Genomic DNA, 23,376 nt, shown 5'->3' on the forward strand with positions numbered 1-23,376 from the left:
TGCCAATGGGGACATTGTGAGTGCGGATAGGCGCACAGACAAGCCGGCATGAACGCCTGTTTCACATTGGCCTTCTTAGAGAAGTTGCGCACGAGCAAAGAGTCACCTGGGTGAGTAAATTATCTTAAGCTCGGGGTGTCGTCACGATCTGGTTGGGCGATGCGGTGGTTAGAGTGCGTGGCTCGCCATCACAATCTTGTGAGTTCAATCCTGCTTAAGTGCCAACTCGGACCTTTACATATCCGGGGGTCAATCGATTCAGTTATACATTGCAGAGAGGGATTGTGATTTGGATGTCATCGTCCCTGTCACGAGAATGTGGAGTTTCAGTCGCTTGGCTAAGTGCCGTAAACACTAAACGATCAATGCCCCCCTGATTTATTTTGAGTAGGAAACCACGTGTAATTGTTGACATCATTCCATTACAAATGAAGACAACAACCCAAGTTCAGTTCCTGGCCACGGTTAACACCAGCGATGAGCGAAACCTGAACCGGCCCTGGGCCAATCTTCTCTGTGCGTATGATAATCTCTGGGTCTCTATGTAAGTGTATGCAAGTCTCTGTTGGTCTTTGGGTCTTAATGTAAGTCTGTGTGTATATGTAAATCTTAGTTAGTCTATGGGTCTCTATGCAAGTCTATGTGAGTGTGGGTCTCTATGTAAGTTCATGTCTCTCTGTGTAAGTCGGTTTAAGTCTATGGGTCTCTATGCAAGTCTATGTGAATGTGGGTATCTATGTAAGTTAATGTCTCTCTGTGTAAGTCAGTGTAAGTCTATGGGTCTCTATGCAAGTCTATGTGAGTGTGAGTCTCTATGTAAGTTCATGTCTCTCTGTGTAAGTCGGTTTAAATCTATGGGTCTCTATGCAAGTCTATGTGAGTGTGAGTCTCTATGTAAGTTCATGTCTCTCTGTGTAAGTCGTGTAAGTCTATGGGTCTCTATGCAAGTCTATGTGAGTGTGGGACTCTATGTAACGCATGTCTCTCTGTGTAAGTCAGTGTAAGTCTATGGGTCTCTATGCAAGTCTATGTGAGTGTGAATCTCTATGTAAGTTCATGTCTCTCTGTGTAAGTCGGTTTAAGTCTATGGGTCTCTATGCAAGTCTATGTGAATGTGGGTCTCTATGTAAGTTAATGTCTCTCTGTGTAAGTCGGTGTAAGTCTATGGGTCTCTATGCAAGTCTATGTGAGTGTGAGTCTCTATGTAAGTTCATGTCTCTCTGTGTAAGTCGGTTTAAGTCTATGGGTCTCTATGCAAGTCTATGTGAATGTGGGTCTCTATGTAAGTTAATGTCTCTCTGTGTAAGTCGGTGTCAGTCTATGGGTCTCTATGCAAGTCTATGTGAGTGTGGGACTCTATGTAACGCATGTCTCTCTGTGTAAGTCAGTGTAAGTCTATGGGTCTCTATGCAAGTCTATGTGAGTGTGAATCTCTATGTAAGTTCATGTCTCTCTGTGTAAGTCGGTTTAAGTCTATGGGTCTCTATGCAAGTCTAAGTGAGTGTGGGTCTCTATGTAAGTGTATGTCTCTCTGTGTAAGTCTATGGGTCTCTATGCAAGTCTATGTGAGTGTGGGTCTCTATGTAAGTGCATGTCTCTCTGTGTAAGTCTATGGGTCTCTATGCAAGTCACCTATTTCTGGAATTGTCCCCACTCAGGTGAGCTCTGCGTTCCTGGTCCCCTTTCTGTCCAGGGTCATTATCACCACACCAAAGTCTGACTCACCACTTCCAACCACCTCCTATTTCTTAATCTCGCCCTATCTCTCTCTGCCCCCATATCAAAACATATCCTGTCGCTACAAGCGAACGTGACAGCACACGCACACACACCCAACGTCGCCGTGGCAACCTGAGGCCGCATAAATGCAGGGCCCTTCGGGGCTGCAGCCCAGACCGTCGAATTTTGCAGGGCCTCCAGAAATGTTGCGTACAACTTTACGGCGGTTGAAACGCAACTGCTGGGGCACTGTGATAGACCGTGTAGGTAATTTGATCGTTGCAACCGTAGCATCGCCGTGTGTATTGCTACCACTTGAGTGCCAGACTTCAATGAGTTTCACTCGTCTCGACTCTGATTTAGCGTCACAGTTGCGTAACACCGCATTGCAAAAAAAACACAGAACTGAAATAACCATGGGAAGCATTAAGCATCGTGCAATGGGTGACGGTCGTGGTGGTGGTGGTGGTTGTGGGAACGCAACAGCGTGAAGGAAGTGAATATCCAAGAGATAAGCCCCCTCCCCCAACAAACTTCTAACAGTCTCGGAGCCCCCATCAACCTTAACGTGACCCCTGCACAGCCCCGGGCGCTACTCACGAGCTTGATCTTCAGCGTGGTGTTGAACGCCGACTTCTGCGAACCGGCGCCGTCGAGGGCTACGGCCGCCGACGTCGGGCGCTCGTAGGCGGTGGCCGTGACCCCGGAGGGAGCCGCCGGGGCAACCGTGGCGAGCGGTGCGACGGAGCGATCCTCGACCCCGAGCAGCTTGGTGAGCACCTCGACGCGTCCGGCGAGCCGAGTCTGCTCGGCCCTCAGCCTCATGTTCTCGTCCCGGAGGTCGTTGATCATCTTGATGAGCGGGCCCATCTGACGGGCCATCTCCTCCACCTTCTTGTCCACCGCCTTCTTGAAGCCGTGCAGGTCGATGCTGATCTCCTGCACGGCGCTGTGCAGCGGCCCCTCGCTGTAGGCCCCCAGCACGTGGGTCTGGATGCGAGGGTTGTTGTTCCCAAGCGCGGCGATGTCCGCAGCCGGCATCTTGAAGCTCACTTCCATGGTGGGAATATTCCGCTTTCTCAAATCTTCTCTCTCTATCTCTCTGTCTGTGTCTGCCTCTGCCCGAGCTCGGCGCGCGAGCGTCTGAGGTCCTCGCTGCGTCACGGTCGCGCTCAAGTAATGGAGCCTCTCGCCCCCCCGGGGCCGAGCGAATTTCCAGAAGTGGCCCTCCCCCCCCCCCTGTTTATTTACGAAGCTGTCATGATGATTTAAGAAGTTACGCGCGCACGTTCTGAACGGTATCCATGTCGCACGCGCGTCTCTCCACCAACATCTCTGGCCAGTGGCTCGCTCGAACCTCCTCCACGTCCTCCTTCCTCCTCCTCCGATGACGCCTGGTCTTGCGTTACGTCAATGAATTGACTTCTTCTACTTCGCCGTCGTTGTCAAACGCTCTGGAGCCCGTGTCCCCCAACCCCCCACTCTCTCTCCTCTGGCTCGTGCCGTGCCAACACGCAGCCCCCTTCGGCCGCAGCCACGCGCGGCCGGCGTCCTGCACCACCACGACCACCAGCTTTGCCGGCAAGGAATTTGCTGCTGATGCTGCTGCTGCTCTTGCTGCTGCATGAGAAACAGCTCCGGCTAATGGGAAGCATTGATTTTGAGTGCCAAGCGCGTGGGTCGCTGGTGGAGACTGGAGGTTGGAGGGAGAAAGTTGGGGGGAGAGGAGGGAGGGGTGGGGGGAGGTTTGCTGTTTTGGGATTTCATTTGGAGGTATGGGATTGGAGACGAGGGGGTGGTTGGTGCTGGTGGGGGGGGGGCGAGTGTTGGTGGGGGGGGAGGCGGGACCGGTGTAGGATGGGGGGGGGTAAGGTGAGGGGGGGGCTATCGAAACTAACTTGGAAGTCACTGGGGATGGCAGTGCAGATTACGCAGTTTGGGAAAGAAACCAGATACAGCTGGAGCCAATCCAAATCAATGCATCTCCCATTGGGCTGTGGGCAGGACAGCTGGGGAAAACATAAAACTAATAGGCGAGGCTGTACGGGGCGGGCGGGCGGGTAGGCGCACCGCTGCAAGGCAGCGATGCTTGTTGACTTGCCCGGTCGCCGTTGATGCTTCGAAGGGCAGAGGCCGCTGAGCGACTTGGTCGTAATCAACAACGGCGAAGCGTCCGCAAGACGACGTTGATTGCTTTAATAGGCACGATTGTGCAGGAGGAGGGGGATGAGGTGGTGGGGGTTGCGTGGGGGTGTGTTAGGATATTTTTTTGAATTCCTCTTCTTCTAAGCAGCCCGACCAAATACATTTCCTGTTCTCGAACACTGTACGAATGTATTCAACGTTCCCGTAATCGTTGTATCTTGTATCGTGTGTGTGTTTGTATACTGCGGATTTTAAACAAAATACATAATTGTAGCCCTCGTGCGTTTTCTGACAAGGTGGACACACACACACACACCGTTACAAGATGTGATGTTACATCTCAAGAGGGTATGCAGATAAATTGATTGAATTACAAATGAAGCCAATTCTTCAACGAAAACCCACGCTGCGGGGATGGGGGTGGAGGGGCGCTGAATATTTCATGGCGGTGCTGGGGAGGCTGGTGGTTTCGCATTTGGGAAATGGCTGGATCGTGGAATATTTTAGCGATGTCGTGTGATGGCTGAGCCATTCAACCCACCGCGTTCGGACACGAGCTTCACGTGTGCAACACATGTATGCAACACATGTGTGCAACACATGTGCCAATTGTCCGGGGGATCGAAGTCACGTGTACACCGCAAAAACGCGTCTTGAACTCCGAAGGGAGGGGGGGGTGGTGATTTTTCTTTGTGTTCTGGCCTCAAAACTCTTAACGCTGCGCCCACGTTACACGAACGGCAAACTTTTCACCAAGTTCCACATTTTTATTAAAATCAAATGGGGGTAGGAACGTTTGTAAACAAAAGTACAATTAGGTCTATGTTAGCCGTGCGTTTTAATCATTGCGGTTTGCCGGTCGTCTCATTCGAGCTGTGATGGAATCTGAACTTGCCCGAGTCGTTCTGCCCTTACCGTGTGTCTGTCAGTCTGTCTGTGTGTGTGTGTATGTCTGTGTGTCTGTGTGTGTGTGTGTCTGTGTGTGTGTGTCTGTGTGTGGGTGGGTGGGAAGCAGTAGAGTAGCGGTTAGCGCGCTGCGCTACGAACCCGTCGAGCCGAGTTCGATTCCCGCTCACGACCAACACCGGTGACGATTCTCTGAACCGGTCATGGGCCTCCTCGAGGTCGACTGAGCCTCAAATGAATGCCTGGAGCGGTGTGCAAACATCACCACTGGGGAGACAAAGGTGATCGAGCCTGGTGGTGACCACACACACCCTCGTGTATCGTGCCGGCCTTCATAGACGCTCGCCAACGGCACTTGTCCCAAAAGTCTGTTAAGGCTACGGGGGGGAGGAGGGGACAACTTTATCTTTGTGGGCGCGTGATGTTTTTGTAATGTTTCGTCAGCATCCATAGGTGCTCACTGACTGTCCCAACAGACAGCATAGGCTATGGGCGGGGAAAAGGAAGACCCTTGGTCTGTTTGTGTTTTCTGCGCGTGGAGCAGTCCAATGGAAGTTTGAGATTGCAGCATATGGACGACTTAATTCGCAATGAGGTCTGTTCATGGATTTTTTTTGTATCCTTTTCTTATCACAGCCGGAACACCACGTCCAGTATACCCCCTCGCTCGCTTATTTTCGCGGTGGTTACGAGTTCACATGTCGCCTGTTTCCAATCTGTGTAGAGTGAAAGCCAGAAAATATTACGGTTCAAAACAAATTAAGCCTCCCCCCCCCACCCCCGGGCATGTGTCTCCTAAGCGTAGAGTTTTTTTGTAACTTAATGTCCGAGCCGTGGATTTTAGTGCCATTATATTGGTGTGAACCGCACATGTGGAGCCATTAAACGTGATAATGTTTATACGCAAGTGCTGGTGGGAACAGTGGTGTTTGAGCTTTCGGAGCTGACCTCACCACCACTCATTTTGACCGTGCCGGTCATTTGCAAGGGGCTCATTAACTGCAATTACCTTTAGCTGTCCGACCCGGGGCATTAAGAAAAATACCAAAAAAAAGTTCCGAGCAGCTTTGTGAATTTTTTTTTGTTTAATCTAAACTGCCGTGCCAACGATTTTGGCAAGTTTAGAGCCAGCGATGAAAATGTGATTCACGTGGTCCAAAGAGAAGCGGTAAAAAAATATATACACGTACAAAATAATGCAACTTTAGCTGTCTAACATGACGCTGTAATGTTATGAAGTCACTGTGCGTTCCTTTAACGACAGAAAAAAAAGACCAAACCGCACGAATCGAATGAATGATTCGTGCTCGCTATCGGTTGGCGAGCGCCCGTTGATTCCTTTGGCATTGTTCGAAAGAAATTGTCTTTTTTGGGAAGCCATGAAAAAAAAGCCCTTCCAGATTATTTCTTTTTATCTCTCGCGCAACTTTTGTATTAATAACAAAGCTAACTGATATCCCATAGCCCATTTTTTGGAGGCTGTTTGTCAGTTAATGGAAATGCGCTTGAAATGCAGTGGTTTATGTATTCTTGAATAATAATAAAAAATAAGATCACAATGATCAAATACAGAATACCGTCTCGCCCTTCGTCAATCCGCTGCTGGGCGAAGGTCGTCGTACAGCGTGTCAGACTTGTGTGTTGTTTGACCATACTTCACCGCTCAGGTCCGTGCGTGTTGTCACTCGCCGCTGATGTTGGCCGTGGCTGGCAATCGCACCGAGCACGACGGAGCATGCCAACCACCGTCCACCACTCCACCACCAATTTTATAGAAAATATATAATCACGCAATGAAAACCAATTGCATTTTTATAGTAATTAAAAATACGCAATCAACGTCCCAACTGCACCATGCTATTGCAGACACTTCTGACTTTTAAACAACTTTTATTGCCGCCAGCAGCAACAGCACTGGAGGCGATTCCGATACGAATAACAAAGTCACCAGCAACACAAATAAACAAACGCCATAAATCCACGCGCTGTGGCGCTAAATGCACCGCGCACAACACGAAAGAAAAGTCACGTGGTGGTGGTGGTGTTCATCGTGCACGCCACGGTGACGAGCGAGCGCTTCAGAAGGTGAACACCACGAGGTTGCCGTTCACACTGGTACAGAGGGCTTTTCCGGCTCCCCAGCGTTCGAAGAAGACGTGCACATCAGCGACATGTGTGTGGTACATGGCGTGCTCCAGCCGAAGCCGCGCCTTAAGCGGGCCCCTGAACACTGGAAGCAGCACAGAGCAGCCGTCAATGTCACCTTCCAGCATATTTTTCCTCGTTCTGTACACCGCCATCTTCGCCTGAGCACAGGCAAAGTTGACGAGGTCATGGCGCTTGTTAGCCAGGTAAGGCACCCCCTATATACGAAGCAGAGAAACACCTCATTCAAGACCCCAAACATTATCGCACCTCCTGGCCTTGACACTCCTCCTCCTCGAAGACACTGGTGGTGGAAACATCATCCGCATCAGAACATCACCGGCCCGATGCGTACATCCCCTTAGAAAACATTAAAAAATTAAGACACACGCCACAGGGCAACCCAAACTATGGCCCGTATAACAGCCCAATATAGATGCATGGCGACTCATAGAGATACACACGGACGCAAAGGGTACACTGAGACCCATACAGTTCCAGAGAGACTCATAGAGACCGATAGACACATAGAGCTACATAGGCCTATAGAGAGTTGCGGTACATTAAAGACAAGCCACAGTGCGATTGTGGGGCCACGCAACAATTCCCACAATGCATTGTGGTCTGCGTTCCTTCACCCGAAGAGGAACACGACACGAAATCTCTCTTCCCATGAAGCCCTCTCTTCGTGGCCAGCAGACCTCGACACTGGGCAGTTAGCTGCTCAACCACGCTGCAATCACACGCACGAACGGGATAGAATTGGCAAAGGCCGGTTGTGTCCCAGCTTGAAAGAAAACTCGCGCATTGTAAACCTCTCGTCAACGGCAATTGGCTGAGACCCCCCCCCCACCACCATGACTATATTTAGTGAAAAAAGCGGGAGAATAAATCTAGGGCACACGGAGCGAAAACACAAAACGTGTGTTTACGGCTGACGCACTGCCGCAGAATTTCGGCGTATCCAGTTTAAAACAAAGTCATCGGAAAGTTTGTCCGACACGTCAAGTCACTGCAGTAATAACAAACACGAAGCCCGCTATACCGCCGCCAGCACCACCCCCAGCACCAAAAGACAAAGGTCTCCCGTACAGCCTCTACAGACTGATGGGGCAAGTGCTGCTGTCAGCGAGTATCGCCTATGACGAAGGCCAGCCCGCTACACGATGGAGCGGTGTGGTCAGTACCACGCCCAGCCGCCTTTGTCTGCCCAGTGGCGATGCTTTACACATTGCACCGGGTACTCATTTGAGGCTGAGTCGACCTAGGCAAGGACCAGGACCGGTTCAGATGATTCGTCACTGCTGTTGGTTGCCCTGAGCGGGAATCTAACTCTGGCCGGCGGTTTTCATAGAGGCAGCGCCACCCCTACAAAGACAAAGATCCCCCGTACAGCCTGAACAGACCGTTGGGGGCAAGTGCTGTTAGCGAGCACCTATGAAGGCCGGCGCGGCACACGAGGAGGGGGGAGGTTGGTGGGCAACACCACGCACGGCCGCCTTTGTCTCCCCAGTGGCGGTTGTTTGCACACCGCACCAGGTACTCATTTTGGACTCCACCAAACCACCGACATTGTGAGTTTTCACTGCCGTGTGTCCCTGAAGGCCCGTCAACTGCACGGGGGCACCATTCCATGTCAGCCGAAATGTCCAAATTTGGCCATGGGTCCGCGCCGGCGCGCGCGCGCGCGCTCGCACGGCAAAAGTTCTCATCACCGCTTAGAGCTTTCGCGTTTTCGCCCCAGACACGCAAGTTCCCAAGGTAACCGACCACCTGACTTGGTCGCAATAGAATCAGATAGTCGAGCACCAGCACGGTTTTAATCGTGAAATCGCCCGGCCGGCGCGCCTCTGCTGCGTGGGGATATGTAACGTTACTCCTCTGTGCATGGGAGCAATTGTGTGGGTGTGAGTATGCGTGTGTGTGTGTATGTTGTGTGTGTGTCAGTGGTAAGTGGAGCGGTAGTGTAGCGATTAGCGCGCTGCGCTATGAACCCGGCGATCCTGGTTCGATTCCCGCTCACGGCCAACACCAAGTGACGATTATCTGAACCGGTGCTGGGCCTCCCCTAGGTCGACTTAGCCTGAAATGAATACCTGGTGCGGTGTATAAACATCGCCACTGGGGAGACAAAGGCGGTCACGCGTGGGACTAACCACCCATCCCCACGTCTATCTTTATACGTGCTTGCCAACAGCACTTTCTCTTTTGTGCATTAGTGGTGTGTGTGTGTACACTTGGGGGTGTGCATGCGCGTATGTGCATGTCTGTGTGTATGTGCTTGCCAGCGGTGTCAAGATCGACCCCCCTAGCAACAACGAAGGGTAGAGGAGCGACGCTCACAACAACAAACGGAGCGCCATGAGGCTAAAGTGCAGCGAGGTGGGTCTGTCCCGTGACCTCTTTACAGCAGAGAGAGCCTTCGACACTTCACGTGGCCTCGCATGTGCGTGAGTGTGTGCGTGTGTACATGAGTTGAGTGGGGAGCGGTAGTGTAGCGGTTAGCGCGCTGCGTTACAAACCTGGCGACCCGGGTTCGATTCCCGCTCACGGCCAACATCAGTGACGATTCTCTGAACCGGTCCTGAGCCTCCCCTAGGTCGACTCAGCCTCAAGTGAGTATCTCGTGCGATGTGTAAACATCGCCACTATGGAGACAAAGGCGGCCGGGCGTGGTGTTTGGCCACCCAACCCCTCGTGTGCCGTGCCGGCCTTTATAGGTGCTCGCTAACAGCACTTGCCCCTACAGTCTGTTAAGGCTATACGGGGGATCTTTGCCTGTGCCTTTTGTGTGTACATGCGGGGGTTGCTGTGGCCACGATCAGTGAAAGGTGACATCAGAACTCTTGCCGGCCTCTCTTCGGTCAACTCGGGCAAAATATGTACTCCGTGTGTCGTGTAAACATCAGCTGGCCACACCACACCCTTGCGTGTCGTGCCTACCTTAATAGGTGCTCACTAACAGCACGTTCCCTAACACTCCGTTGAAGGCTATACAAGGAATATTTGTCTCCGTGAATAAGTACTGTATACGTGTGATTTTGTTTTTCTTTAACCAAGCATTTTCACAATTAACGGTGTCTGGTGACGGCATATTCATTACACCCGTAAAACAAATAGCTCAGCTTTGGTTTGCAAATTGCAGTTAGTTGAACGTTTACATATAGGTGTAACGGTGGTAACGGTACAGCCCTGCAATGTCTCACTGCTGGAGGAACGGCGTCAACTCGACGGAGCCCAAGAGAACCCCCTCCAGAGGGTGTCATTGGCCTACTCTTCCACGCTGGCCGAACATATTGCAACAAGCGGAGAGTGCCCACACTTTGCCCCACCACACGCGACTTGCCCATCGACCGACACGGCACGGGGCACTAACGTCTCTGGCTGCACGGTGGCTAGGAGATGTTAACTACCTCGCCAGGTATACAGGAGGTCTTGGGTTCGATCCCGACCTTGACTCCTGCTGCTGTATATTTGGAGTCTGTGTGTGTGTCTCTCTCTCATCATCACGGTGGCTAGGAGATGTTAACTACCTCGCTTGATATACAGGAGGTCGTGGGTTCGATCCCGACCTTGACGCCTGCTGCTGTATATTTGGAGTCTGTGTGTGTGTCTCTCTCTCATCATCACGGTGGCTAGGAGATGTTAACTATCTCGCCTGGTATACAGGAGTTCGTGGGTTCGATCCCGACCTTGACGCCTGCTGCTGTATATTTGGAGTCTGTGTGTGTCTCTCTCTCTCATCATCATCACGGTGGCTAGGAGATGTTAACTACCTCGCTTGATATACAGGAGGTCGTGGGTTCGATCCCGATCCTGACGCCTGCTGCTGTATATTTGAAGTCTGCGTGTCACTCTCCCCGTGGTCGCGTGGATTTTTGTCCGGGTCCTCCGGCTTTTCCCTCCCCATTTAGAATAATTTCCACACGATAAGCCACTTCGTTGAGCTATCATTTGTGACCAGGTGGCTTATGAAAAAAGCTAGATAGCTCAGTGAGCCTTACCTGGTAAAATAAACTAGCTCGTACACATAGTAGTCGTTGTAGCACTGCTGGGTGGACAGAGGTGGGGGGTGGGCGATGTAAATCTAGATTGAAAACTCATTCACTTCGAACTGCGTTTATCTGTTTAGTTTGTTGTCCATCCCCCGGCACCTCCGATTAGCGTGGTTAGCAATGTATGGTGCGAAAGAAGTTCAACATATGAACCTTATGGAGTACCATAGTACCCCGGCTCTCGCATATTGTCCGTGCTACAGTCATTTTTAGTCTGTTGATGGTTGGCGACGCGGCAATCGTCTCATCTCGACGAGCTGTACACGATGCACCACCACGGTGCCACGTGCGAGCGTTCATGGTTCCGGCGCAATCGTCCTCGCTGCGTTTCGACATCGCGGAGTGGCACCGATTGCGGATTGATTGGTACCCCAGTCGCGGAGTTAAGTACACCCCTGGAAAAAATAGTGTCCCAGAAATAACATATTTCATTGCCTCGGCCATTTAGTATTATTTGGTACCCCGGAGTACCGCCATAAGGATCATTTATACATTTAAGAAACTTGCTCCCTCTGTTTCAACTGTGGGCGATGGAATCGCTCCAGCAACCTTCGGGATTGCAAGTCAAGCGCCCTAAACCATTCCTCCCCGGCGTCGCGTGTACGACATCTTACAACACTCTCTGCGCGGTTTTTTACATTGAAGTGCGCACAACTGTAAATGCCCCGTTTCATAGAGACATTAGCAAGAGCGAGGATGACGCCGGGCAATTTGAATGATGGCTAGATTTGAAGCTTTCGTGACTGCAAGGATTCATACGTAGGTAAAAAATTAAATAAAAATTAATGAAAAGAAAATAATAAATTATTTAATGAATAAAAAATCAAGTGAAATTTTTATTATTATTTTATTTTTATTAATTTTAATTTCATTTTTTACCTACGTGACTTTACCGAAAAAACTAAGAGTATGAATTGGAATGAGGCTGTAAAGTAAAATAAAAACCTCGCCGGCCAGCTCGCGTGCAATGCGAGTTTCCACGGCCGCAGGTTTGCTGGACGGTGCGGAGGCGTGGACCATCGTAGGCATTCTCTCTTGTTCTTTCGGTAAAAATAGAAAAAATAATAAAATAAAATAAAACACGACGTTTCGGTCGCAACACAAGCGTCCGTCTTCAGGTGAGAAAAAAATATGATCCTACAACCAAACTCCCCCCCCCTACCGTGCCTATATAAAGCAACACGTGAAGACGGACGCTTGTGTTGCGACCGAAACGTCGTGTTTTATTTGATTTTATTATTTTTATACCTACGTGACATTACCGATAGAACCAGAGAGTATAGATTCCTGCAGTCACGAAAGCTTCAAATCAAGATTGTAGACATTGCTGCTGGCTGATTTGGATCGGCCGCAGTCCTCTTTATTCCACGCGCTATGACAAAGACGCCTTCTTGGCAACCGATGTGGTTCGACTTCGTCACAAAACGTGTCGCCGTTGCGTCCGCGCGAGAGCGGTCCTCCTGGGGCCTGAGTGGCCGAGTGCGAGGGAGGAGAACGGCTGCGGCGGCAGATCCGTGGCGACACCGTCGACCCAGCCTCGACCTCGATTCGCAAACTCCTGCGGACAATCCCGAGGTTCAGATGGCGGTCGACGGTCGAAGTGAGGACTGCGACCCAGCCCCCGTAATCCGTGTATCAACAAAATCACTCGAGACGCACGTGTCTGGTAGCCAAGAGGAGGTTGTGGGAACGCCGTCGCGAGAGAGGTCGCACGTTCGGCGAGACGGCTCCTTCGCTGACCATGCGCGCGATGAGCGAACGAGCAGCCACGGGGGAACCCGCCTGCCCTCCTGCCCACCTGCCCACCTGCCCACCTGCCCACCTGCCCTCCTGCCCTCCTGCCCGCCTGCCCGCCTGCCCACCTGCCCTCCTGCCCACCTGCCCGCCTGCCCGCCTGCCCACCTGCATTCCTGCCCTCCTGCCCACCTGCCCACCTGCCCGCCTGCCCGCCTGCCCACCTGCCCTCCTGCCCTCCTGCCCTCCTGCCCACCTGCCCACCTGCCCATCTGCCGGCTGCGAAAGCGCACTCGGGGATGTGACGCGGGGAGTTATCTTCGCACGCACATCCACATGACGAGCGTGGCTTTATCAGGAACACGGTGAAGACACTCTCGTTTCGAGCGATTTGGTTTAAAAACGGGGGGGGGCAGCTGGTATGGGGGAGGGCGGGCAGGGACGGGGGGGGTCATACACATTTTAATCAGGGTGGTGGGGGGAGCCACGACACTTTGACTGTTTAACAGACTTCACGCAAACGTTAACAAACGGCACGGTGTGATTGTGTCTATCGCGCATTCTGCGCCAGCTCAGAATCATAATATGCATTTATACTGCCAGGAGGAATCCGATGAGCTATCAAGCTCTTTTTTTCCGGCAGGGGGCGGGTAAAGACGTCACGACGACAAACGCGCTCACCAGCCCCTCCCCTCCCGCTGAAGAACGGTCTCTGCCGACTCTTCAGTCGACTAAAACTATCGCAGTTTTACTAATAGGATTTTTCCCCTTTTTTCTGGCAACAAAACTGACACCTTTTGCAAGGAATCATGCTTACATTAACCACAATACTTGCAGTCAAATGCAAACAAAAAACAATACTCTGATGGGGGAAAAACCCTATTAGTATATTTTGGTACTGGCAAAGGAGGTCCCATGATATCGCAGTTTTGTCATCATAATCTTGGTCCGTGGCACCAACGCCCTTGGCCATAATGACAGATTTTTTTTAAAGGGACAAGGGAGGGGTGGGTGGGGGCTAACCCCCCCCCCCGCCCCCCCCCCCCTGCCCCCCAGTAGACGCTGCGTAGCCACCGGTCGTAAGGGCCCTGCATCACATGACTGCGACCAAATTCGGAATGTTGGCACCGGCTCCTGGAACTCGTCCTTGGCCGCCTCCCGGCGCTGTTGTTGGGGGAGGGAGGAAGGCGGTAGTGGGGGGGGGGTGCGGGGGATCGATTGGCCGTGTGTTGTGTCACGTGCGTCGGAATAGTCGACATTCCGGGTTTCTCCAGGGCTTTTTTTGTAGCACGGTTTGGCTACGTACGGTGCAAAAGAAGGTCAACATGCATACGTACGTGCAAAAGCACTGCAAGTCTCCCTCGCTTCGTGCGGCGGTGGTAGTAGATGCGTTCCAAAAATAGGGCGCACAAAGCGAAACCGCACAAGGGGGTACAGCTGCCTGCCAAGTAGTGCACACAGTACACACACACACAGTGCACACAGCACACACACACAATACACACACAGTACACACCGCACTCACAGCACACACACACAGTACACACACAGTGTTGTCCCACGTCCGACCGCATAGCCGCATGTGGAGCGAAATTAAACAGCGTATAGCGAATTGTGGGTAGAAATAGGCTAGCCGCGTGCGCAGCGCCAAATCGCACGAACCAAACCCGCGTAGAGTGAGGAACATTTCGAGAGGTGGGGGGGAGGGCGCGGGGGGCAGCTTTGCGGTCAGATGTTCGTGCCGCGTTTTTTTGTGTATGTGCGTTGAAACTTCTAGCCAACGGTGCTGATCGAATGGTGCGGGGGAATGATGGAATCGTCTGGGTCACCCCTTGTTGAGCCCAGATTGCTTGTCACATCGCCAGGCGGCGAGAGAGAGAGATAGAGGGCGAAGGCTCGTACAGAGCAGTAGATCGATCATACTTGTTGACAGTGACTGCGGTGACGATGAACCATCGTGATGGTGCGGTGTCAACCGACGCGCTTGCGAAGATCGGTCTCATCGAGATGCGGTGGCAGATTGAGATGAACCCTCTTCGGCCTTGGCTCTCTTCCAGGTGTCCTCGCTACGCTCGCTTGCAGAGCCATTCATCCAGCAGCGGATAGATAACGGTTGATGATGATTATGATGAAAATGCTTGCGGCGATCAACGTAGGGCAGATGTCGTTGTAGATGTAGCTTAATGTGGTCCTGCCTCTTGCAGTTGCTGACTCCGCTCGCCGTCCACGTGTTTCGAGTTAGGCTCGCAACCACAAGAATTGCACAAACACACGAGTATTGACTCTATGGAAATGACATATTGCAGACTTCCACTGTTGCATCACGTTTAACTGAATTGGTGCATATTGCTACGTTCGCGGACGACGGCATTCAAGCACTACAAGCCACAAAAATGCGCCTCGAGTTTTTGCTTCCCTATTGAAAATGTAGCCATAATTCGCGACGAAGATTTGTAGCCAATTTTCCATATCGGGTAAGCTTATTAGGAATGTGATTTTTGTGTTGTTGGTTCGCATACAGTAGACCTGCGTGGATGGGTCACCGCATCGCGCGCTTTCAGATGCGCTTCTGCGGCCGTCTGGAACGCCTCTTCCGATATTAGGAAGCCGCTGGAGCAATGCACTTTTAAATCACCTCCATTGAAAGCTCTGTCCTTCCCCCGCACCTCCGATTAGCACGGTTGGCTACGTACGGTGCGAAAGAAGTTCAACATCCTGCCAAGCCCTGGTGGCGGTGGTCACCCATCCAAGTACTGGCCAGGCTCAACGGCTGCTTAGCTTCTGAGATGCAACGGAATTCGGGTGCTTTTATCCTGTTGATATTTCTCTTCGGCAATTTCTCCGCAATTTGATGACCAAAAGCAGGATTTTATTTTGTGACTTTGCTAATTGACACAAGTTTGCGTGGCAGTTGACTACTTAAATTACTGACACTGTGCTGATTATTGCTGGATTCGGTGCATTTTTGACCTGCTTATAAATCCGCTCAATCGGCACCTTTGGTGTAAACTCTTGCGGCTCTACAGCCAGCCATGTCAAGGACGCATTTCATTATTATTTTATTTTTTACCTACGTGACTTTACCGAAAAAACCTAAGAGTAAGGATGCATTTGTTTAATATTCAAGAACTCTGTTGATTGTTATTAGTTATTACACATATTAAATGTTTTGCAGCCTGAAAAAAAAACCTGCTTGACTGTAAACACAAACTCTTTTTTGATCCCCCGTAGTAATAATTAAAAAACACACAGAAATCCATATTAAAGTTTGGAAAACCATTGGAACCGGCAACTTTTTACCTGCGGCACGCCACAGGAAGGGGAGTAGAGTCACGGATATAATTTATGGATGAGGATAAAGGGATGGGAGAGGAAATAGAGAACACACTATTATGGGAAATAAGAGGAAAAGGATGGAAAATGAATGGCAAAACGAGAGCAAATGGCCAGGGAGGATGATGATTGGGAGACGGATGTGGCTACATGAGGGACTCGATGCAATTTTCACAGGAGGCGGGGGGAGGGCAGGGATTTAGAGTGGGAGGTCTGTAGCACAAAAGTCACGTGATTTACCGGAGGCATTTGCTGATTTAGTCAAAGACAGACAGATATGAATAGGTACGATGAGAGGGGAGGGATTCAGATTGGGGGGGGGGGTGTCTGCACATGAGTCACGTGATTTACCGGTGGCTCGAGCTGATGTAGATGTAAGTAGATATGAGTTTTGTGTGCAAGAAACGTGTGATGCGTTTTCCTTAAAAAAATGCAAATATGATAATTGTTTTTTTACCCTTTTATCTGGCAACAAAACTGACACCTTTCTTTTTACAAGGAGTCATGTTTGCATTGACCACAATACCTGCGGTCGGAATGCAAACAAAAAACACAACTCTGATCATGTATGCACTGTCCTTTTGGCGTCATCTGGTCCAATACCATGTGAGACTAGGCTCTAAGAAAAGCTGTCTCGGGTGAGGACTAATCAATTTCAAGGACAGAGCATACATTATCAGAGTTGTGTTTTTTGTTTGCATTCCGACCGCAGGTATTGTGGTCAATGCAAACATGACTCCTTGTAAAAAAAAAGTGCCAGTTTTGTTGCCAGATAAAAGGGTAAAAAAACAATTGTCATATTTTGCTACTGGCAAAGGAGATTCCAATGGTGAAAAATGCTAAGTGCAGAATTTACTGAGCTATGCTCGTTAAACCGACAGAGGCTTTGCTGGAGTTAAGTGTCTGTATTTGCACGAGTGCTTGAGTTTTATCCACACACACTCTCTCTTGCACTCTGCTGTCACCGACGTTACTCTGTCACCCTTTGGCACAGCAAACCATCGGCGGTCCGTGCCGCCGCCAATTAAAATAGCAAGTTCATAAATGGCAACGTAATTGGGATTGTAACATTGCGGCAAAAAAATATATATATATACGGGCAATTTAAAACGACAAGCGACTGCCTGGGCCGTGGATCGTTGTTGTTGTGTATGTCAGGATCATTTTTTTTACGTAATTTATTGAACGTGCTTAAATATAGACAACTTTCCACTCTTAACTGTCACCTCCAACCGTACATCATTTACTCCTCCAGCCCACCCCACCCACTCAACAACAACAACAAAACGTGAAGGAAAGTTTTTTGTTTTTAAATGTCCGTTTTATTTCAAGTAAATTTTTTTGTAAGTTTACGCAAAGTCTAAAAGTCTTCCTCGCAAATGTTTCCATGGCGAACTCTGAGCCACCGCAGGGCACCGTGGCGACGAGATGTTATCTCCCTAGCCCGGTATGCAAGAGGTCGTGGGTTCGATCTCGACCCTGATGCCTGCTGCTGTATATTTGGACTTTGCGTGTTCTCCCCGTGGTCCATTTTCTTCCCTCCACATTTAGAATCAACGCGCGTTTAGAGCAATTGGCCGCTGCAAATTTCCTCACGATAAGCCACTTCGGTGAGCTATCATTTTGTGGCCAAGTCGATTCTGAAAAAGAGCTGCATAGCTCAGTAGGGCCTTACATGGCCAAATAAAAACATATATAGTTTGGTTAGGTGGGCATGGACACTGCCTTGGTGTCAAAGGTCAGTGCGCTGAACGCCCTCTAGTCAGTTCGGTCTCCCGCCGCGACGGTTGCAACGGCGATGATAGTTTCTTAACCCCCCCGGCCTCTGTCCACCGTTGCTCGCAACAACGGGCACGGCGATGGTTATATGAGAGTGGCAGCAGTTAAGCAACAAAACAATCCAGGAAAAACTGAAATATCCAAGAAAAACGAAGTGTAGTGACTGGGAATGACCCTGTGTGGTGCCGGGCTTGCGAGGCCACGGCGGGATGTCTGCTGTTGTGGGTACACCCGGGGTATAGTACCAGCCCTAGTGGGGGCTCGGGTGAGCGCGCTGGTTAAGGGGTCGTCCATAAATGACGTCACGCACCTAGGGGGGGGGTTACACATTTGTGACTGTGTGACGATGGGGGGGGGGTTTGAGAAATGTGACGTCACATCAAAATGCGCAACTTTAAATAAATATAGACAACACGTTCTGCTTAATTAAATAGACTTTTTAAGAAATATTTTCTCCTACAACATCAGAGTGCAGCGCCACATTAAATACGCACTACAATGACAATAGTTTAAAGCGATTTGAAGCATGTTTCATGTTGGGGTGGTCCAGACCGGGATATCGGAACTGTGTCTAGTTCCGCCGTAGCGTGGTTAGTTGGGTGGTCACCACCCAAGAGTATGTTGTGTTAATAGCCTGGAGTATGTTGCGCTGAGAGTGTAATAACACGTGTTGCTCCCAAGACAACGCCTCCGACTCAGTTGGACTCGCTACCAATGCACAAACACGATGGCAGTGTTAAAGTGCAGGAAAGGGGCAAACGAAAAGACAATATTCTGATTTGAAGCTTTCGTGACTGCAGGAATCCATACTCGGAGGTAGAAAATAAAATAAATCACGACGTTTCGGGCGCTTGAGTTGCGCCCGAAACGTCGTGATTTATTTCAGACCTACGTGACTTTACCGAAAGATCCAAAGAGTATGAAAACAACACACACACACACGCACAAATTCAACTGAACCATCTCCATCCTACCAGGCAAAGCCACCGCTGGGTTCAGCAGAGGCGGCCCGGCCGCGTTTCGCTTTTGGGAGTTCGGGACCGTTCCCGCTCCGAGCCGCCGCGGATCGAGTGGGGATTTCACTCGCGACGCCCTTGTCAGCTGACGGTGCTAAAAGCTTGCCGCGCAGGGCACAAACACAGTGTCTCGTGTTTCTTTAAGCTGACAAACCGAAGAGAAAGCTGATCTCCCCCCCCCGCCCTAATGAGAAGACAGATCATACAGCTGTTGTGCTGTGTCACTCAGCTCCCTCCCTGACGACCAAACAAACACATACTGGCAAGGGAAATGACTGTTTAAAGTGATAGTCCTTGTATACCGTGTCCAAGCCGTGCGTTTGTCAGATACGATCCTATCTGCATCTTTTTGTTAATCCGTGGAAAAAAAATGTTTTGCTTTTCTGCGGTCGGTCGTATGAGATAGAGGTCATATCTGCTCAATGTCCCACGTGTCTTTGAGCCTGTTGGGTATTTATTCGCCATCCTAAGTGCCACACACGACGAACTCTGAGAGGTTGAAACAATGTCACTCTTTTTTTTTTAGAGGGGTGGGGGGGAGAATTTGAGGAGCTGGCATCGTAAGCAGCGATTTGAGACTGTGGGCCCGTTGTGGGCCAAAGGTCACGGAGTTAAGTCATACTACAAAATCCCCGGCAAGCCTGTGTGAGTCCCAATGAATAGCAATGTTAATAATCTTATTGGTTCTTTCGGTAAAGTCACGTAGAAGGGAAATGATAAAATAATAAAAATGCAACGTTATAAAATACAATTCTCACAATTCTTTATTATGTTTAATTTTTATTATTTTATTATTTCTCTTCTACGTGACTTTACCGAAATAACCAAGAAGATGAATCCCTGCAGTCACGAAAGCTTTAAATCGAAATTTAATGTTAATAATGTTCATGAGTGCGATGCTATCCATTGATTAAACGGAATGCGGTGAGTGGCGATATCAATGATCACCTCCCAGACATCGTCACTGCCCATGGTGTAGATGCCTCCCCAAGCTGTCAACATTTCTCACGGTTCTACCACGTAACGATCCACCATAGCACCTGCACAACCAGCTAATGCTATTGCTCCATCTCCTCGACGGACGTCGTTTCTCTCGAATGTGTTCCATTCCTCGGCTGCATCTCCGTCACTATTTCCCACCAACCGTCGTGCCATCAACCCTATCTAGCGACGCGCGTCCTGCCCAAGCCCATTAATTTTTTTTTTTATTATGCCTCTAACTTCTCAATGTATGATTTTCAAGAGCGTCTGTTACAGCACTATCGAATGTGCCCGTGCAACCCAAACTTTGCACCGTTGTGGTCGACCGACGTAGGCCTGCGCTCGTGCAAAGGAGGAGGAACGGAGCGACACCACGCAGACTCTCTCTCTCGCGATTCCTTCACGCCGTGGTCAGCAGGCCTCGACATCGGTGGTATTTCGCTCCTGAACATGTTGCTTACCATCCAGTGGCGTAGTCACGACATGAACAGCTCAGGGGGCGCGGCAATCGGTACGGTGAGGCCCCCCAATATTGTGTTTGTCTCGCACGGTCGCACCTAGGCGATTGCATATCGCCTGCTCCTCTTGCCGAATCGCATGATTCGTTACGCTCACGGTCTCGAACATTTAACGCTGTAGGGGTGCTCTCGTTGTTGTTCTTTGACACTGTTGTTGAAAACAAATCTCACGGTGGTTTGCGGGGGGGGTGGGGCAAGGCACCCCCCTGCCTCCACGCTTGTGACGCTACTGCTGCCAGCGTGCAATGTGACCACTCAGAATTTGACCAAAGCCCCAAACGCTTCGTTGAATCCTCCACGAAGAACGCCGCACCGCGCGGGGGAACTCGCTCACTGGGGCCTCTTTCCCGCCGGCACGCTTCACCCGGCACGCTTCCTCGCCGCGTTGCCAAGCCCCGTGTTTACGTCTCCCTGGTGACTTCGGGCTTCCTCTATGGGGGTTGCCAGCGCCACGCCCGGCCGCCTTTGTCTCACCGAGTGCATGACGTTTGAACACAACCGCACCAATGTACTCATTTAAGGTTCGAGTCGACGCAAGCGATGCCCGGGACCGTTTCGGATGATTCGTCGCTGTTGTTGGTGGCTGTGAGCGGGAATCGAACTCTGCTCACCGAGCTCATAGCAGCAACGTCACCCTTACAAAGACAAAGATCCCCTGTGTAGGTGCAAAAGAAGTTCAACTTACAAACATGCATCGCCTTAACAGACTCTAGGGGCAAGTTCTGTTAGTGAGCACCTATGAAGGCCGGCACTTCACACGAGGGGGTGGGTGGCCAACACCACGCTCGGCCGCCTTTGTCTCCCCACCCAGGGGGAGGCCCAAAACCGGCTCAGATAATCGTCACTGGGTGTTGGGCGCGAGCGGGAATCGAACTCGAGCCCGCGGCGACATACGGACGAGACCAGGGTAACGAAAGGCCTTCCTACGGTTTTGCCCCTTCCCCCAACATTTATCGGTGCTATTTCTCCTTTTTTACTTGGGGGGGGATGGGGACGGCGGGTGGGGGGGGTAACCAACAAAAAGTCTCCCCGGACTGATCTGGCCTTGTTTAGAGGTAGTTGTGTGTTTTTTATTGCTTGGCAAAGGTGGACCTCCTTGCATACGCGCTCAGGAATTCGCTATTTGTTGGATACGTCTCATGGTGATTGTATCGCGGCACGGGTTTGTGAGCCGCTTGCCGCGAGCACGTAGCCGCCGGGGGGAGGGGGGGCGGGGTTGTTATGCTGTTGGCACACGTCGTGTACATTTACTGTAGTGATTGTTCATGGCTGTGCGGATATCGAATATAGAAAATGTGTATTTAAATATATTGTCGAAAATAATGAAAGTGACATGGGGTGTGTTTTTTTGTTTGCTTACCCCCCCAGTTGGTATGTGGACACCCATTAAGCGTCGAACAAACCCACTGAGTTCATTTTTTTTGCCCACGTTCACAATTATGCGTGTAACTATGCAATTAATGCTATTTTTCGAGCCAGCAGTAGTACACTCATCATGTAAAAACAAGTGTAAACAAACAAAAAAAGCATCTGCGGTGGGGTTTTTCGTGGTGCTCTTTTGACTGGATAATATACACGTGGCATTTAATTGTGACGTCAGCCGGTCGCTCGCGGCCGTTCCATTTGTAGGGATGTTACGGGAGGAAAACGGACGGTGTCCACATCCACGTCCGCAAACGGTTACCACCCTGGGGGGCTGTGGGGGGATGCTGTGATCCCACACAGCCCCGCCCCTCGGTGGCAAGTTGGTATAAAAGGCGGAGAGCCAGAGAGCTCGAGGCAGACGTTGGGAACGGGTCAAGGTGAAGAGCCAGTGAAGATCGAAGGCCAGCCAGCTAGTCCCTGGAACTCCTCTGGTCGCTGTCCTTCTAAGGGCCGGCCAGAGCAAGCCAGCGGTGTGACTAGCCAGAGCCGCCAAGGTCGACGTCCTTCTGAGGGCCGACTTCGTGTGGCTGGTAGTCGGGATCTGTGCCTTGCCAGGGCCAGATCAGGTAGTCTCCTTGAGAGGACGGGTGGCAGCTAGCCTGGGAGTGCTTACTGTTAATAAACGGGTGAAGAGGCCGCTACCTCTTCAGTTATACGCTGTATCTACGTAAGTTGCCTCAAGCTCAACCGTCCCTGTCGTCATTACACATTCATGACAATGCAAAGAGAGAACAACAAATGTATTCTCAAAACACGATGACCCTGACGAGTGGCAATTCGTGGGCTCGCAAACCCACCCCTTTTGTTGAGGCGAGAGAAGAGAAATGCCAATAAGATAAAGAGATGGCAGAGATTTCGATTTAAAGCTTTCGTGACTGCAGGGATTCATCTTCTTGGTTCTTTCGGTAAAGTCACGTAGAAGGGAAGTAATAAAATAATAAAAATAAAACATAATAAAATAATTCTCACGACGTTTCGGCCACAACGCAAGCAGCCGTCCTCAGGTGAAAACCAGGTCCGTCGAGCCGACAGACTCTGTCGTGAGAATTATTTTATTATGTTTTATTTTTATTATTTTATTACTTCCCTTCTACGTAACTTTACCGAAAGAACCAAGAAGATGGCAGAGAGGTGAATTGGTTTCCTTCGTATTAATTCGATTGTCGTATTTATGACGATTTGAGCTGATGTTAGATGGTTACCCACGTGGATAATCTCGCCTCTCTCATCTCCTTCCTTGTCCCTCCCTTCTCCTCTTCGTTCCCAATCTCCTATGTCTCTCTCTCTCTGTTCCTCCATCGCTACAAATCCACGCGCTATGGCGCTAAAAGCACCGCGAAAGAAAAGTCACGTGGTTGTGGTGGTCATCGCGCATGCCACGGTGACGAGCGAGCGCTTCAGAAGGTGAATTCATTTGTTTGCTGGTGACTTTGTGTATTTCATATCGATATCGCCTCCAGTGTTTTTCTGCTGGCGACAATAAAAGGTGTTTAAAATTCAAAGTCTGTTCTTCCATCTCCCTGTACCCAATCCCGTGTTCGGCCCTTCTACCTCCTTGCACCCCTCCACTGGAATAAACTTCTCCTGTACATTAAGCAGCACTGCCCATAGACTAACACA

The 23,376-nt window shown here is 50.4% G+C and overlaps 1 protein-coding gene across 2 annotated transcripts in view; it reads right to left on the reverse strand.

Annotated features, from left to right (window-relative positions):
• The window catches only part of LOC144730957 (smoothelin-like), a 46,276-nt gene extending 42,841 nt beyond the window's left edge, over window positions 1-3,435 (reverse strand). For both annotated transcript variants that reach the window (XM_078611845.1, XM_078611844.1), the window contains exon 1: window positions 2,320-3,435. In XM_078611845.1, coding sequence (XP_078467971.1) covers window positions 2,320-2,778 — 459 coding nt within the window. In that variant the 5' untranslated portion in view covers window positions 2,779-3,435. The remainder of the gene's footprint in view (window positions 1-2,319) is intronic.
• Window positions 3,436-23,376: the final 19,941 nt, after the last annotated feature.

The sequence above is a fragment of the Lampetra planeri genome, chromosome 37 (genome assembly GCF_965212315.1).
Source record: "Lampetra planeri chromosome 37, kcLamPlan1.2.h2, whole genome shotgun sequence".
Lineage (NCBI taxonomy): Eukaryota > Metazoa > Chordata > Hyperoartia > Petromyzontiformes > Petromyzontidae > Lampetra > Lampetra planeri.